This window comes from Apteryx rowi, unplaced genomic scaffold (assembly GCF_003343035.1).
Source record: "Apteryx rowi isolate R43461 unplaced genomic scaffold, aptRow1 scaffold_38, whole genome shotgun sequence".
Lineage (NCBI taxonomy): Eukaryota > Metazoa > Chordata > Aves > Apterygiformes > Apterygidae > Apteryx > Apteryx rowi.
Window position 1 is genome coordinate 71,431 of NW_020450307.1, and position 18,012 is coordinate 89,442.

Here is an 18,012-nt window from a genome sequence, read left to right on the forward strand (position 1 = left end):
GGGTCAGGACTGGCTTGCAGGCACTCATCTGCCTTTAATTATAGCYGCAAAGAAATGTCTTTGGAGGTAGAATGGATTGAAGTCACGGGGGTGAGAAATAGCTTTTTTTATATAAGCTGAAATGACTTTTCTGCAGAATCTCAGGTCAGTGGGTGAAGTCTCTGGYTCCAGCACTCTAGGAGCAAGTGCAGACTGGAAGAGGAGGAGGGTGGCATTGCCGGGCAGGCTCGCAGCTAGCTCTTGCAACAGCTGTGAGACCACAAATGCAGACTTGACTTATCCTTAGAGTAAACTGTCACAGGGTGTGGTGGAGCCTTCAGCTTGGGAAACCACGTGTATTTTTTCTGTCTGGACCAGGTACTGGCTGTAATTATCCCTTCTGGCCTTCAAATGTATTTGAAAACACACCTTAATTAACAGCATAGTCTCAGGGAGGGARAATCAGAGGAACAACCGTGGCATGCTGTTCAACGCCTGCCAGGAGWGCGCTTCGACATGTGTCAGTGGRGAATAGGGTTACCTGCTGCATGTCYGTCTTCTGCCTCGTCAGCAGCTTTGTGCTCTCTGTGCTTGTGTTGCCARCCCTGTTCCAGCGTGTCAGGAGTAGTGCAGAGGGTCCGACCGGATCCCATCACTGGAAGGGTTCTCTCGTTTCCATTGGAGCGTTACCACTTGTGTTTCAGTCCTGCAGGGCAGAGCTGGAGAGGGAGCAAGCATTGCACGTAAGGGTTGAACAAGATCTTGATGAGGCCACACAGAGACTGCAGATGGCCCACGAAGAGATCCRAAGGCTGACGGACGAGCTGGACGTGCAAAGAAAGGAGCAGAGCAAAAAAGGTAAGAGCTTCTCTTGCTGCTGCACACTGCTCCAAATTACTAGCCTGTGTTTGGCCAGGCTTTCAGACAAGCTGTTTGCCTGTGCTTCAGGTGAGAATTGCAGGTGTCCTCCACCTCAAAGCCCACCTCTGTTCAGCATAAGCCTTGCACTTCCCACCCAGGGAAGTCAGAGGAAGGCTTTCCTGTGTCCTCTCTGCTTGTAATGTGGAAAAATCTGTGACAGACATTAACCTAGTGCCTAGGAGATCTGAAATGCAGTCACTAAACAGAGTCAGGAGCCGATGGACAATGAATCTTGAATGGAGAAAGCCAAGACATCAGGTTATCTGATCTGTGAGCAGAATAGCAGCATCTTGAGGGACTTCCTCTCCTTGGCTTGTACAAAGGAAGAAAATCATGCCCTAGAAGGGGTTGAGAAGAAATGACAACTTGGTCCAGAAAGAGAAAACCTAAGATACCTCCTACGCAGTTTCAGCATGGCTGGACTAGCCACCTCTAGATTCTTTAGATGCTGTGTTTGGGATTTTTCTGCTTTCTGATGGATCCTACAGTTAGTGCTGAGCAGCAAGGCTTTGTACAGGACAAGGATGGTACTGCTGGAAGAGTTTTTCAGGGGCACAGCCGTGGCCCGGCATAGAGCACTGCTTCCTCATAGAGAGGAATCCAAGAGCTCTGCTGTGCTGCCTTCCCTTTTTCAGCTGCTGGGGGGGAGCCCATCTTGGATGGGAATRTGAACCCTTTCTCAGACCAGTTTTTCTAAGCAGATCTCATTTACGAAAAGTTCACTCTTGTAGTCATAAGTCACATGAAAACATTACTAAGTGATGAATAGATATTTGCTTTGCAGATGGCTTCAAACARCCTCATTAGGAGTCTTTAACAAGTGCTTGTAACTGGCTTGTCAGCTGTCTGGAAGTGACCGGTTGGATTCTTTATCCCTGCTAATATTTGCTTAACCTCGTTACTGAAATGTCTGTTGTTGACCAGCCCTTAAGCATTCCTTTTTAAAATCACATTTAAGTACAGGCTGAAAAAATAAACTGTTTTCTGGGGGGAAATGAAACTATTTGGTAACGTTCCTGTTAAAATGATCCCTAAAGCAAGGTGGTTCACTGCTGCCTCCTGCAGGAGATTCCCCCAGCAAAGCACTGTGCTTTCTAGATGCTTGTTATCTGGGTTAATCAAATTGTCCCCAAATCTGTGATGCCGAATTTCAGTGGAGAACAGCAGGATGTGATGAGGTAACATGCTCCTGCCCCGTACTCCTTTGCATCCAACAACTCACTTAAGGAGTCTGGCACCCATCTGGTCAYGCTTTATTGTAAGACATCAGTATCATTCATGACACTGATCCCACATCTTACACACAACACTCGGACTAGTCAGTAAACCTTCTAGGCAGCCTCCAACACCATCGCTTACAGCTTTTTAATCAAAGGCTGGGAAATAACCGCGGTGCACACATCTGCTTTGTGTATTGATTGGTACACACGCGTTTGGGGGCATGGAGCGAGCGTTGTGTCGCAGCCTCCAAACAGTCCTGCTTCYCCAGACTGCGGACGGGCTGCAGCGTGGGACTTCTCTGAGTGGATCCTAGCCTGTGTGGGGGATCTGTGTGGAGCACGCTAGGCTTTTTTTAATCTTCATAAGTATCAAATAAATATGAGGCTTTCCAAACTGTGAGTAAGGGTTTAAGGCTTGATGTGTCTTTGTGCTTTATTCTGCTGGGGGTATCAGTGTGCGGGATTAGTGTTACAGAGTTAGTGACTTCCCCCGATGAGGTATGGCTGCATGCCTTCTCCTCCCTGTGAACTTAAGAGCCAACTGCTGTGTAAATTGATTGGTTTTATARTAGAAAACTAAATGCAATCTCTGATCTTTAATAAACTCCACTTAATCAGTGTATGTTGGTTCTATGCTACCATGTAGCTTGCTTGCATTGAAAAGAAAATACTCCTCCTGAGCGGTTTGTAGCCCAATTCTTGGGTCTTTGGTGAGGGTGATTAGACATTTTAAATCATGTGCAATGACCTGGTTGTCTGGTTCTTTAAATTTTTTTTCTAATTTTTCCTTCAACTCAGTAAGTAACAGAGAAGTGCATTAAAAATGTTGCTGAGTTTTGTGTAAAGAAACATACAAATGGACTGCTACAGCAAAACCGTCTCTGTTACTCTTTTATATTCTGCCTCGCGGTCAGCCCTGCAAACGCCTGAGAGCTGGGAAGAAGGAGCGAACGAACAGAGAGAGAGCGGTAAGTCATGCATTTGTTACGGCACTCAGTGATGTTATTTACAGGCAGAGCAGATCCATAATTTTATCAGGACTTTCTGTAGTGATGAATGGGCTTTTCAGCTGAATGAAGTCCTTGACTTTCATTTTAAATCACAAAACTGAAAATCCAGTATCAAAATCTGTGTTGAAAAGCAGGGCTTTTTTTTTGCCAGCTTGGGACAAAGAAAGTCAGTATATTTTATTTTCCCCTGCTTGTTGGAGGCCAATGGACAAACCAGTGTTAGAGTGACCGGTCAGATGTTTGTTTTTACTGTATCCAGATAGGACTGAGCTGCAGAAGGCCATGGAGCAAAACAGCAGATTGGACAAGGAAATTCTGGCACTGCGAGCCCAGGTTCAAGCGCTTGACTTGGAAAGAAAAGCTTGCCTTGATCTGGTGAGTACCCACCTCCTCGTGACTCGCTCTCCTGGTCTGCAGTGGCACCAAACGGGCCCCTGTGAAGCCGATAGTCCTGAGATGGATCCTGACRTTCAGCCCTGTTCTTTAATCTGCCCTGCCTCTGTATTTCCTCTCGCTTCTGCTGTTCGTGCTCAAATTGAGTATGGGTTTTAGGGCTTGCAGGTAGGGCCCCAAAATGCTTGTCTTCCTGTGCCCAGCRTACTGGATCAGCCTGATGCTTTCTGTTACTAGCCAATGTTTGCACATAATTGAGGGGGTAAATGGAGTCAGCAATGTTTCTACCTTTTCTTGAGGACTGTTAATAAAAGAATGAATTAGATTAGTCCAAAACCCAATACTAGCTATGTTTTTTTACAATTCTTGATTTATGCTCACATTTTGAGATACATCAGCCTTTTTTGCTTTTTAATATGGCTACCTTGATTTGCTCAGTGATAGCAGAACAGAAACTTCTTCATTTTGTGGGGGTTTTCTTAAGTGAATGTCATTACTATTAGTTAAATACTTGACATAATAAATTTAGGATTTTATAAATGCAGTAACCTTTGTCAACAAGATTGTTCCTTAATGAGATTGCCTATAGTGAATGAATATAACAATTCTGTTTCTGTTCCTAACTCTCAAATTCTTTGTATCAGTCCTTCATCAGCCTATAATTGGTTGTCGACAGCCTATAATTACTTATGCTATCCCAGCACGGATAGCTCAGGAGCTTTCTTCCAGTTCTCTTGGATTAAAATTAGTACTTTTAAATATAAGTGACTCTGAGAATACCATGCCCATCTCTAAAGCAGCTGCTCCAAAGAGTAGCAAAGATTTACTTTCTTGAGTAGAACTTACTCACATTTGAGGATTTCAAAATTTTAGTTTATAGTTTTATTCCTTGACTTTAAAAAATCTCAGACCTTTAATTGGTAAAACGTTAGAGCATATTTTATTACAAGCCACGTGAGATCATCCCGTAGTCTTTTTTCTGTCTGTGAGTTACGGACAGCAGCACGAGGAGCCGACTGGCCAGTTGAGCATGATTTGCCGGTCTGCGGGAGAATCCAAACTTGTCCCTGCCTTACGCTCCACCAGGTTGAGTACTGAGTTTCAGTGTGCAGGATTTTGTGTCTGTGTGCCGTAAAGGCCCTTTGGAGCAAGTCTGCGTGAAGGGGCTCGGTAGGTGCCTGTGAGTGTGGATGGAGATACAGTTAGCAGAAAGCAACAGGCGGAAGAGAGGAAAAGCGCGTGCTGAGAAGGCGGTGTGTGGCAGTTTTCAAGGACTGCTAGCTCCAGAGACTAGCAGTGCTGTTGAATCTGCAAAATCTGATAAACTCGGGACACGAAAGATCTGCTGAATCTGTAAAAGGCCACAGGCACAGACTAGGGTCAATCACAGCTTGTAAGGCTCGGACCRCATCCGAGAAGGCAGCTGCTGCTGTACGCGTGTGAAGACTGCAGGATTATGTCTGCGTCCGATGAAATAAAGCACTCTGTGAGGGACTTCGTGAGCACCTTTACAGAACCTGCTATTAATAATAACATATTGATCCTATCAATAACAGTTTAAAGAATACAGGTGTTCTAAGAAATAGTGGTTGTGGTCTGTCTTTCCCTCTGCAGTCGATCCCATTAGGGAAAAAGAGATGTGTAACGTGTAAATGATCAATAACTGAAGTAAATAAGGAAAAATTGCCTACTCTTTACAATGTGACATTCCCCCTCTTGTTGCTCTTTACCTCTCTAAATAGTCTGAGGCCACATGCCTGTAGCAGCCATGTGTTCTCTTCAGCTTGGGTAGTTAATATCAATAAATCTGCAGTTTATCTGTGGCAAGTTTGATGAGAACCTTAATTCTGTAAGACAGCAAGATGAACATCTGCCGAAAATACATTAAACTTTTTATTTCAAAGGTTGAACAGCTCAAAGAGGAGATTTGCGAGTATCAAAAGAGCGAGAAACAAGGACTTCCATTCCCTGCACCAGATGAGACTGAAGAAGTTGCGGTGTGCTCACTGCAGGTATTTTCAAGGGTCTTTTGTTTGCCATTCTAGAAAGCTAGTTGAGCAGAGTCCCCATTCTGCRTTGCAGTCCCATGGCATAGATGAAGAGGCACAGCTTATGGTGCAAAAATGCTAATATTTTCCTTTCTACCTATGTGCGAGCGCACCCTGTGCAGCTGGGATGTAGGATTCACTTTGGGCTTGAAGAATACGCTAATGTTCAGCACACATAATGCCTTCATAATTCTCATGTGGCTTAGAAGACTTTGCTCCTATGGGCAGTGGATTATCTAATGTAGATAGATGCTGCTGATGTATCTCATGTCTTCTAGTTGTCCCATGAATTTATGAGACTCAGGTAGCTTTGGAATCACCTTGTCCTAAGATTTCAGTCTTAACTATGTGCTAAATTTTCATTTTCTCTTTAGACACAGGGCACAAAGGATGAAGGGAGGGTTGAAGGAGACTGTGTTCCAGGCCACGCTGGCTTGGATCAAGATGACAGATATCAGGATAGCGAAATACTTCATAAAAGGTGACTGATGTAAAAAGCCTTCTTCATCTGTTGTCTTTTTGTAGTGTTTTATTTGGCTCTCTGGGCAGTGGTATTCTGTTTTACAGAGTGCGTTTAAGTGTTGGCTTTGTTAATACTCCTTGCTCCCAGCTTTGTTCCTTTGCTCCCAAGTCAGAAAGTTCGGAGGTGATGAAGTCTTGAGTGGGTGCTTAGCCCTTGGTATCAAGATTGCAGGCTTTCCTGCAGCATGTTTTCTGGCACTTTCTYCAGTTTGTTTTTCTAAAAGAGTAGGTGTTGGGTTTTTGTGGCTCCCTGCAGATGAAAGCATTGTTTCCCAACTTGTCTTGCCRCTGGGAAGGTTTCTTCTGGGTTTGGTTGCTGTCCAGAGGCGTACCAAGACACTTTACTTTCAAACTTAAAACACCTAAACTGGGATTTTAAGGGAAACCAAAGCTTCATTCTGCTGTGGTCTGCTCAGAGAGCAGCTGCTGCTGAGCCTCTTCTAGCAGACCCAGAGAAGAAAGGGGATCTGATCCCATCCTGCAGTTTCTTTTCCCTTCCAGTGCAGGGGGGGAAAGGGACAGCACAAGYCTGTTCCCCCACCTGAGGCAGTTCACTTCACCATTGCCTTTCTGCTATTAGCATCTTCCTGCCTGGCAGTTCTCTTCCCAAAGCCCCATCGTTGCTTGTGCAGACCCTGTCACCAGTAATTCCCATCCACTGCCACCTAAATAAGAGCAGGGACATGCTGCGTGCAAGACTTGAAATTGGCAGGACAGATGTGATCCTTTCCTTATGGCACTGGGAAGCACATTGACTCTTCTTCATCCGGGAGCTTTTCCAGCGGTAAGCGATTTGGCTGTGTGGTGATGCGTTCACATAGCAATTCTAGCCTTGGTGATGTGATGTCGGTCTTTGCATAGGTGCCGAGAGGTGATTGAAAACATTGAGAGCAGGAATTCRCAGCTCCTTCACAAGCTGCAGAAACTGGAGCAGGAGCACGAGGATTTGGTTGAGCGCAATGAAGAACTGGAATCTATTCTAGGAGATACACAGATCCAAACCAAGCAGGAGAAGGAGCAGTTTGAGAGTGAGGTGGAGGGACTTCACCGGAAAGTAAGTAAGAAATAGAAGAAATACTGTTTGATTTTGTTTAATTCTGGCCACTTTTCTGTCCACATGTTGACTGTTAAAATAAAATGACATTTGGCCTAAAGCTGCACGCTGCTTTGTTTAGTTTGATTAGAAATACAACTAGCAAAATCTGCCAGTTTCAGAAAAGAGGGGGAAAAGGAGGAAAARGTTCAGCGGTCTGTAAATGGCACTTGCTTGGAAGTATAGATCCCTGCCAGATTGCAGCAGCATTGTCTTTTCCAGCTTTTGTGTTCACCCGTGGGTGCTTGGGCAAGCACTGTTAACTAGCTTACTCCTGCATCTACAAGTGTGAGATCAGGCAGCACTCCCTTCAGGTACAACCTTTCTGCATGCGTGGGCCACACACTCTTCAGTCTCTTGGCTGAGCTGAAGCAAAGCCTCTGTGGTTCGTGTTTGAATTGCACCATTTTTCTCTGGAGCTATTTCTTCTGAGCTTCTTGCAGCTTGCYGGGCTTGGAAGCTTTTATTTCCCCGCAGAGGCTGTCCTAGATACCATCAGGGCTCCTCGCAGACTTCACCATCAGTCTCCTGCAAGTACTGCTTTACCAGCTTGGGCAATTGTTTCTACTGCCTACGCTGACTAGTCAAGAGCAAGTTCCAGGGAAAGCCTGAGTCTGCCTGGGGCTCAGAGCAGAGGCACAACTGCCTGCAAGAGGTTTTCCTGAAGCCCATGAATTCTGCCTCATCTCTGGCAGCCCTGGTAGAAGGCCAGGCCTTGATTTCAGTCCCTAGTCCCTCTCCAGGTGAGTCCTACAGATGAAAGTGGTCACTGTGGGACAAGGGTGCCCCTTGATCCCAGGAAAAATCTCTATTTAAGTGCCCTGGTGACAAAAGATTGCACTTTTCATTTCTCCCCAAAACAGCATCACAGGGACCTGCCATTTCAGTTTGGAGAAGTCCTTTCTGTGCTCGGTTTGTTATTAAACAGATCCATGGGAACACTGCTGGGGGGAATGCAGGAGGAACGCAGCAGGGAGCACCAAGTAGCCAAGGAGACGCAAGGCATTTCGGCTGGCGTGTGCTTGGCAGCCGCTGAAGCTGCGTTTTGCTGGGCACAGAAAAGCGGCACGCAGGACAGCAGAGGAGAGGCAGGCAGGCAGGCCACGGGGAAGAGGAGGAGGTGGATTAAAGTTCATCAGGATCCAGTGTCTGCTCAGGTGGAGGGCTGCAGAGCTGCACCCTTCATCTCTGAGTGGCTTTTAGGTGCCTTGGACCTAACAGGGGAAGAGCCACAGGAAGGCAGGTGCACTGGAGCCCTGAGAARGCAGCTCTCCTGGGCGTTTGCCAGGCTGTCCCACGTGAGGAGTGCTCGGAAGTCTCTTCTGTTTTGGCATGCCTATGCAAATCCTGACCCATTAGGCCACTGACACAGAACGAGGACACTGGGATACAATGCTAGTATTGTTCTGTCATTGGATGAGGTGTACGTGCCCAATTTAAGTGCTGAAAAGTTACTGGCTTGGAGGAAAAAAAGAGCAAAATGATGGTATGGCATAGCTGGGCATCAGCTTCCTGACCAAAGGTTGTTTTTTTGGGGGGTGGGGGGGTATTTTGCTCTTGAGATCCCTTCCAACAGCTCCAAAGTCTTTTTGAACCTCCAAACTATCATTCGGTCATGTAGGAGGAATGGAGCATATTGCCCTCCAGCTCTTCTGTAAGAGGCCTGGGTGCTTTACCCCACCAAAACAATCCTTGCCCTTATGCTAAAGGCTCAAAAAACATAGGAAGCTCATGATTCTGGAGGACCTGAAATGATTTTCTTTTAATACTTGGCTCGGTAACACCATTTGTCGTAGAAAACTGTATCACATCAGCTTCCCTCCACATTAGAGATTGTTCCCTGCTGGGAGCTTCAACAGGATCATCTTGTGTCTGAAGCCTGTCAGCGAAAGCAATGCTCCCCCTTTTGGGCTTTGCCTGCTCTTCAGTGATCATTTAAAGCRGACTGGGATTTGCAGAAACTTAGCGATTCTTTGGTTTTGCACTCCCCTCAGAAAGGAATGAAAAGTGACCTCTGAATACATGCAAAGAAGAGTGAAAAAGGCAAAAGGCGTCTGAGTGCACAGTGGAGCAAATGGATGTTGTTATGGGCAGAGCTGGGTAGTTAGTGCCAAGACTTGGATTTTTCAAAAGGGTCTGTGGGAACTGTAATCAGGATGGGAAATCAGTGTTTTGAACTCCTTTAAGCCCTTTTAAACTCCAGGACTAATAATTATCTCCACAAGATGCCCAACTCTGGAAAACTCCTCAGGCGGAGGGGCAAAATCAGAGTCCAGCAAAGCACTGAATTCTGCTTTTATCTTTTGACATGGGGAGTACACAGAGCCCTCAGCTAAACGACTCGCGTCTGCCAAGCAAAGCACAGAGGCCAGCGCTTTGCTGGATTGAGTCCAGAGCGCTCGGAGCCTTGCAGGAGGGAGTTGCGGCCCCCTCTGGGCATCGGAGGGACTCGGACAAGCCTGTGGACCGCTTCCAACATCTGCTTGGATGAGCTCAGCCGCGGGGGCGCGGACACGACTGCCTGAGCRTTGTGAGAGTGTGGGAATGGTCCATGTTATAAATCAGGGCTGCCTCTGTACAATAACAACAGAGGGGCTGATGGGGTCCTCAGCTGCGCCTCTTGGGAGAGCAGCATGTAGAAGGCCCATAAGTTATTTTACTCTTGAGGTCCCTTCCAACAGCTCCAAAGTCTTTTTGAACCCCCAAACCGTCGTTCAGTCATGCAGGAGGAATAGGTCTTTGAATTTTAACTACGTGTCACAATTGATTTTCTAAGTCTTTCCAGAGCTCCTTTTGTGAAGCCGGGTTCCTTCATTTTCCTGCTTGGCCTTGAACTTGTTTGCACTTCGAAGCAGCAGGATGAGAGATCTGAGCTGCAGCTAGCTTGCACTGGCAGCTGTCCACATCCCCTCCTACTCCTCGCTTCTAAACGTGGGGTTTATTCTGTAATAGCTGCTCAAAGAGCAAATTTAGTAGTAGTCGTGCGTATTGGTTTGTTTTAACTTGTGGTTTGTGTATGTTAAGATCACAAGTTTAGAGATGGAATTACTTGAAGTGCAGAAGAACAAAACTGGGATGAGTGGAGAAGAGCAAGCATTGGCTGATGGAGCACAAGAAATGAGAGAGGTAAGAGGATTTCCTTGGGCAGTAAATGTTTTGTTTAGAAATGGAAAAAAGTGAATGCTCTTCCTCACCTTCTTCTGAGAGTTTGTAGCCCATCAGCTCATGTGAGACAGATGGATGTCCTTCTCTGGAGGAAAGCAGCTAACACGCAAATATGGTCTCTCTGATAACTCTATCTGTAAACACTCTTACAAAATTGACTTGCTTTCAGCAGTGCAAGCCAAGGAGCGTGTTGACTCTCTTGTGAGGGTGAAGGGTTTACACGTGTAGAGAATTAAATTTACCCCTCATGGAGGGAATATAAAGACCTGAAGTTCTGCTTGGCTCTTGTTTAGAGAGTTTAGTGAAATGTACGTAGCGTGTAGGTATGTTTGCTGCAAGGCTGATTCCCAGCTGTTTTTGGGCTGGCGTTGCTGTCCACTTGTCACTTGTCAGCTGGATCTGCCAGGTTTCTTTTGTGGGAGAAGGCAGAGCTCATGGCTTGTGAGAGAGAACTTGCCCACGTATCTTGAGTCAGGTGAAGGCTCCAGGCCTTCAGAGGTGCCCAACCAGCCCGGAGTATAAGGTGCACGAATTCATTGGCAACTTTTGAGAAGCATTTTTCCCAGTCTGGTTTTTCTAGAATACCTATTTTCTACATTTTGTTCCTATTTTACTAGCATAACTGATACTGTAGAAGTGGCTCTTAATCTTGCTTGTTCCAGATGCTGGAAAGCTGTCAGGAAACAATAGAAAAGTTGGGAAGTCAGCTGGGAGAGCGGAGAGAACGGAGAAAGCAACTTGCATCTGAACTTGAAMTGTTACGAGAAGATCTGAAGGCTGAAAAGAAGGTATTGTGCAGTCAGATGTGTATCAGARAGAGAATGATGCTTTTCTTCCARGAAGAATGTCCTGTGTTTTCCTWGTTTGAGAAGTGAGGATTTTTTCTTATGKCACTGCTCTTCCAGGAGGGCCTGTRTATYGCTCCTGCAACGGGACTCCCTCCAGGAGGCAGTTGCCTATGTGACTGCATGRAACACCCTAAGTTGCCCGCAAAGGGTATTGCTTGACTTCTCTTGACCCATTTCTCTGGTCCAGCCATTTTCAAAGGTTCTTTGGCAGGTGATTTTAAATCTAACTTCTTTTATGAAGTTAGAAGCAGTTCCATTATTTATTTTTCCTTTCAGTTAATCTAATAACAAAACAGTAACCCAAACTTTGTAGGCAAAACCTGCTTCTCTAGAGGGTGTAGTGGAAGCTTTCAGACTAAATATTTATTGCATAGTTATTTGTGATTATAAGGAGCACGATTCATTGATTTGCATGTTTTTTCCCAATCCCATAATCCTTAGAAAAGCAAACTGAAATGAATTTGCACTTCTGAAAACCTAGCATTAGGCTGGTTATTGGAAGGAGCTGGTTTTGAGGAATTTTTGCTCCTATTGCTGAGCACTTGATACAAATGAGTTAGTGAATTTCTTTTTGGATGTGCAGCCTTGCATCTGGGTAYGTTAGAGTGCAGGCTGAGTGGGGAGCCGGGTGCAATCAGATGAGCCTGCATCTCCCCTGTCGTGTTGTGACACAGATACTTGGGAGATTTGAGTCAAGAGCTCCCTGCAGAGCAACTCCACAGTTATCCATTAGCAATGATTGCTCTTCTGAGGTAGATCAACTGGCTAATTCTGAATCTGTTTGGCATAAATACCCTTTAATTTTAGTAGTAGTCTTTCCTAACCAGATTATGATGTGATATGTAGYCAAACACCTAAGAGTGAGAGAAGTCTACATGAACGGCTTGCTGAGGAGCTTGTTGCTGCTTTTCACTGCGTGCCCTAAAAGACTTCAGTCCACTTTGCTTGAAGCAATTTAACTGCTGGATAAAGTTTGGCAGGTTTATCTCTGCTAGGCGAGTTGTTGCTGCTACAGTCTTCCAGTCGAGCCCTAGAGAGGAGGCGGTGTGGGATGCCAGCAAAGTTGCATGAGGACTGGCACAGGCACAGGCAGAACAGGTGCCTGCCTAGGCYGAAAACCGCAGATATGCCGCCTGGATCAGACAGTTTAGGGGGACCTGAGGTTGACTGGTGAAAAGAGGGTTGCATCTATTAAAAAAAAAAAAAAAAATCCCACTCTGAGAGGCCTTAAACTAGCTGTGAGTCACGTCACTTCTGTGAATATAAGCAAAACCAATAACAGTCCTGGTATTTTGGCACAACAGCACGTATGCTGAGTTCTTGCTGGAGGAACAGTGTCCTCTAGAGGACAAGACTTTTTCGTGCTGTTAGACAACAAATTCACTTTGCCAAAGCTCAGGACAAGGGCCTGGCCTTGCCAAAGAGCAGGGTATGAAGTGGCTAGATTTATCTCTGAATACGCATATAAAAATAAATTGTCTGTTTTGGGGATGATGATAAGAGCAGAAGGAGTTTCTCTAACTTTTGCTTCCCAATAGTTCGGTTTACTCATAATCCAGGGCTCTTTTAATCAAAATCATACATCTCTGTAAGATTGGTTGTAATTCAGCCACCAGCAATTGGCTGGTGGTTTTGCTTAAGCTGCGGAGAAGACTGTTTTCCCATCAGAGGGATCACAAGATGAAATCCAGCACCCTGTGTTAGACTGGACAGCTGTAGTGGTCTTTAAAATAGAGGGCTTTGCCTGTATTTGGTAGGATTCCTGAGTCGACAGTTGAGTTCCTTCCCTCTTCCTAGAGCAGCTATATTGGGGCAAATCATTTACCAACAGTGTTGGAATTTAGCTTGGCATGAAATCGTTGGGCTGTAACGACACCCGGAGGTCAAAATTTGAGGTTGTTCATTGTTGTGTTTGTCAGGATGCCCAAAACATAGAGTGGGCTGGTAACTTGGGCAGTATTTTCTTTCTTGTAAATTCTAATAATGACTTTGTGTGTGATGTGTTGTGCCATGAACTGATGCTATTCAAAGAGCTCTTCACAATTACTGGAACTTTATTCTTGTTTCTAAGAGATTTCTGGACATCTGAGTGGAGAAAGCGCTTCTAAACTTGTAGTTAGAGGTATATTACATCCACTAACTCCTGTTGTTTCCGCACCAGGAATTGCCTGACTCAAAATCAGAGCTTATGAGCCATTCTAATGACTTCCAGAGTCTCCAAAGAACATCAGCAAACAGGGATTTCATTAAAGTATCCCATGAGAAGCTACAAAAAGATAATGCTTTGTTAGATTCAGAGGTGAGAAATGTACAGAAATCACCATCGTTCCAGTGTCTGATGCAGACAGCAGCTGCTTGTGCATATTGCTCAAAGATGGGAATGCATCTTGGTGTGGCTAAAAAGACCTGGAATTAAAATATTAGTGTTAAAATACATTCAGGAAGAGCTACTGATTAAAAACCAAGTGCTTTAGGAATCAAAGCAATGCTAGAATTAAAATCATCACTAGGGTTTAGTGGGTTTAACAGCATCTTCCTGTGAAGGATTTGGTTTCACCACTGTTAAGCAGGAGGATGTTGGACTAGGTAGATTCTGRTTCTGATCCAGTCTGGGAATTCCTGTGTCCCTATGCACTCTTCCTCCCTTCATTTCCTGCCCCTCTTATTTTCCTTGCACTTTCTCTCCTTGTCTGAGGTTCTGGGTCTGCCGTTGCTGGGCGTTACGGCATTAGATGATGTTGAAACAGGAAAACAGCCATCCATAGAAAGTGGATTTGGGCGTATTTCATCTTACGCCTGTTCTTCAATTGAGATACTTCAGCTCTGTGTCCTAAGAGCTGTTTCCTGTGGGGTGTTGTCACTTCCCTTTCTGCATGAGCCTTTTAAGTTGTTAATAAGACGTGTCTGTGTGCAGTCACAGTGCCTTATGGAAGATGTGGCATATGGGTCAGAAAGGTGTAGCAGGGCAGCATGTTGACTTGGGTGGAAGATACTCTGTGTGAGACAGCTGAGTACATACTGTGCACCCTTACTGTTTCTCCAAGTGTTGGTTGTTTTGTAAAGAGATAGGACACGTGATATGAAGTGCTGGGAGCTACAGATAGGCAWCAGAAGAATGAAATCAAATAAAGAGATGTGATTTGATGGTCATTTACACACAGCTATTTCCAGTGCACAAAATAGGACTTGTATGTATAGCTCAGGGTGAAGAACCACGATGATTTAGCTACAGAATCACAAGCCTTTTCTYGCTGGAGTCCCCAGATTGCCTTACACTGCTCAAAAAATTTCCATGAGATCAAAGAAAATCAAAGTCGTGGTGTTTTCTGACCTTACAGGTCTCTGAACTCCTACAAGAACATGAACAAATTAACAAATTCAAGCAGAAACATGAAGATTTAACTACAGATGAAAAGGTGTGTGAAGAACTGATGGCTAAAGTAGTATTTTTGGAAGAACGGATCGAAAACTTGAGGGCTGAACAAGAACTGCTCTGGTAAACCTTAACAAGGCCTTTGGTATTTTCTGCACCTTATCTTTGCTGACTAATTGTCCGGCTTTTTAAAAATCCTCACAATGCTGCTTCTGGCAAGAACAGGGATGGCTGCTTTGTGTCCAATTCTATGGCATCAAGTAATCAGCTCGCTGTAGAGTTTTTGKTGGATAAGCATTTCCCTTAGTCAAATAATGATCAGTCAGGAGCAAGCCCCTTTTCTTTAACTACTCCAGACTCTTAACTGTGTAAAAGAGGTGTCTTTTGGGAGCATGTTTTTCTCTTGGAGTGATGCTGTATTTGCACTAATATGGTCCCAAAGAGCTCCTGTTGTGGGCTAGGGCTCCTTGGGGCTAATGGCTCTCCAAACAGATGAAGAAGAGCTGCCTGCTACCAGCAGCTGATGATACACATCCTGATACGGATTGCAGTTGTCTTTTAAGGACAGGTGTCAGCAGACATGGGATTATAGGTCCCCCCACGCTCCCTTTTCATAGGTCAGTGGAAATTTGAAGTTAGAGCATCYGTGCTCAGACTTTCATTAATAAGTAAAAGCCTGGATTTAACCCCGTGTAGTTACAGTCAGCTCTCAATTACCTGGGTAACTAGGTACTGGGATAAAGCAAAAGCAGGCCAAGATAGATAGGTTGGGTTATAAGGGCATGTAGTTCAGATYAAGATAGGTCAGAGAGACAGCTGAGCGGGAGAGCATTGATCGCTGAGCTGGCACTGACCTGAGCCTGTACTTGCATGCAGCAAGGCATTGCGTGAGTGCTCCTGTGCTGCTTGTGAATGCAACCTAGCTCACGTGGACTCCACATTTTTTTGTGGATCACTGTCYGGGGCAGACTGACCCTTGCCCAGAACTGCTAGACTCATGATTATCTCCCCTTTGAGGCTTCCAGAGAGCCTTCAGTGTTGCTTTGAGCGTTTCACTGGACTCTTATATTCCAAGTTTTCCATTCAGAGAGTGGTTTCCCTTGGATGTATATAGTTATCTGTCTCCTTTGCTATTTCTCCTTCAAGTTCTGAATTACTAGAAAGCAACAAGAAGAGGGAGGAGCTAGAAAAGCAGCTAAAGGAGAGCAATGAAGAAAAACAGTTGTTRCTGGAAGAAATTGCCCAGCTAAAACAAGATATCGTGGCTACATGGGAGCAGCGTGACAGCATGGATGAAGAAGCTTTGAGGATGAATCAAGGCATGGTCCATAGAGAGAACAAATTTCTCTTATCACAGAGTTCTGCAGGCAGTTTAGATGGGAGCATTAACCAGGTATGGGCAGCCTCATCTGCACCATGTTTTTTCACTAATTTAGTGGCAAAGCCTAACTAAAACGTGGCCTGGAAGCCAGTCCTTGCAGTGCTGTAGTGTTAGCATACTGAGGGAGATGAGAGGCTGACTGATTTTCGTGGGGAAAGTGTTTGAGACTGAGCAATGTCATTGTTTCCTTTTGTCATGTTTTCAGATGTAGAAACCACTTTCCACTGTGGGAACTTGAGTAAACTGAATGGCTCTGGCTCCCTTAGTGCACATGAAAGAAATGAGATTCACAGTCACAGAATCACACAATAGTTGGAGCTGGAAGCAACCTCTGGAGATCATCTGGTCCTTACAAAATAATGTTTTAAACCTTTTTGGAGCCCTTTCTCAACTCTTTTTTGGAGTGTGAGCAACAGAGCTGGGCTTGCTATTCCCAGAATGGTCTCACTCTTGCTATAGGCGGAAGCAATTCCACTTCCCTTGCTCCTGCTTAGGATTTTCTGCTCTTATACTCAAAAGCTTGAATTCAGCCCTTAACTGCTGGCTTGCAGTAGCAGCTCACAGGCAGCTGGGTTTTGCCACAGCCCTATGTCCTTGTCTCAGTTACTGCTCTCCAGTTGCTCTACCAGGTGGCAGGCAAGGTCTACTTTTGATGTCACTTCCTTTAGCTGTGTTTTAAATTTTAAATTCAAGTTGTTCATCTGTCTTACCATGTGATATAAAAAAGGGGAAGAACAGCTAGCCCTGCCAAAAGAGGAAGAAATCATGGAGGTATCCAGGACTGGGATTTTGAGGAGGAGCAAGGATTGTGTGCAGGAGTTTGGAAGAGAAGAGAGGACAGGATGGCCTGCAGACAGGAGTGGGAACAGAAAGAGTATCAGAGCCACACCAATACCAAGAAGCAGCAAATCTGTACGGAAAAGTATGCTGTCTGCCAAAGCAAGATGCAAGGTGTAGAGGGGATGCTGAAAGGGGTCCTGGTGGAAGCAGGGGAAAAAAAATCCCTGACTGGTCTTGTCAGGACAGATGATGCTGCTGCATCCCACATCCAYGGTCCCCACCCCAGCTGGGGATTTATTCTGAGAAGAAAAACTTGATCTTCCGTGGATTTCAGTTGGTCCCAAGAGCAGAGGGTGAAGGTGCGAGGTGAGAATGCRGATCAGTAGATGGCTCAAAGTGATGCTGCGAAGAAGGATTTTGATACACCGCCTGTGGGAAGAGGATCGGAGTCTGCACAAAAGGCACTCCCAAGAAGATGGGGAGACTGAAGTGCTACGGAGGCAGAGCTCAATTATTTTCTGAAAGCCAAAAAGACCTGTTTGCCTGCCACAGCCAGGGGAGGAGTCAGTGACCACCCACCCCATGGTGTCCAGGCTGCTGTGGCATTGTGCCAGCATGTCTGTTCCTGTACTGCTGCTGCGATTTCTTCCTGCTGCCTTTGGAAGTTGTAGCTGGATATGCCACCTGTGCCTAGTGCTTTAGCAAGACTCTGGCGTCGTTTTGCTTTTACTTGGCAGGTTAGTTTTAACAGGGATTTGTTTCCTGATCCAGGTTATTGCATCTTCYTCCTCGACCTCAGCAGTTGTATTGGTTCCTCTGAGGGGATGGACAGGGTGGGGCAGACAGAGCTGCTCAAGTGGGAACCAGAAGAACCGCTTGCCTGACTGTACCCCTCTTAATTTCCGTTAATCCTACTGGTGTACTTTGGCTGTCCTCGTCAATCTCTCTTTCTTAATTGCCAATCTCTTATGCTTCCTTGAAGATAATTTTTCCATCACCTTTGTTGTTTCCCTCTTCCTGCAGAGTCTGTCCGAAGAGCGATTCCAGCAGCAGGAGGAAAAAATGCAGCAATTGCGGCAGGATCTGCGTCGCGTTCAGAACTTGTGCAGCTCAGCTGAGAGGGAGCTTAAATATGAAAGGGAGAAAAACGTCGACTTAAAAAAGCAAAATCTCTTGCTCCAGCAGGAATGCACCAAGGTAGGAACAGAGCAGATAGGAGTGCTTGAGGAGAGCATCACTTCATTTTACGAGCCATAGGAGGTCTGAGGTGCTGATTGCA

At 45.4% G+C, this 18,012-nt stretch overlaps 1 protein-coding gene across 3 annotated transcripts in view; it reads left to right on the plus strand.

The window, feature by feature from the left end:
- The window catches only part of CCDC30 (coiled-coil domain containing 30), a 36,558-nt gene that overhangs the window by 11,044 nt on the left and 7,502 nt on the right, over nt 1–18,012 (plus strand). Inside the window, exons 4-15 of one of the 3 annotated variants that reach the window (XM_026074041.1) lie at nt 684–837; nt 3,035–3,088; nt 3,390–3,505; nt 5,428–5,535; nt 5,946–6,052; nt 6,955–7,147; nt 10,211–10,312; nt 11,014–11,139; nt 13,361–13,498; nt 14,538–14,695; nt 15,719–15,965; nt 17,757–17,930. In XM_026074041.1, the coding sequence (XP_025929826.1) occupies nt 684–837; nt 3,035–3,088; nt 3,390–3,505; nt 5,428–5,535; nt 5,946–6,052; nt 6,955–7,147; nt 10,211–10,312; nt 11,014–11,139; nt 13,361–13,498; nt 14,538–14,695; nt 15,719–15,965; nt 17,757–17,930 (1,677 nt within the window). The remainder of the gene's footprint in view (nt 1–683; nt 838–3,034; nt 3,089–3,389; nt 3,506–5,427; nt 5,536–5,945; nt 6,053–6,954; nt 7,148–10,210; nt 10,313–11,013; nt 11,140–13,360; nt 13,499–14,537; nt 14,696–15,718; nt 15,966–17,756; nt 17,931–18,012) is intronic. The other 2 variants (XM_026074042.1, XM_026074043.1) reach the window with 2 other exon arrangements.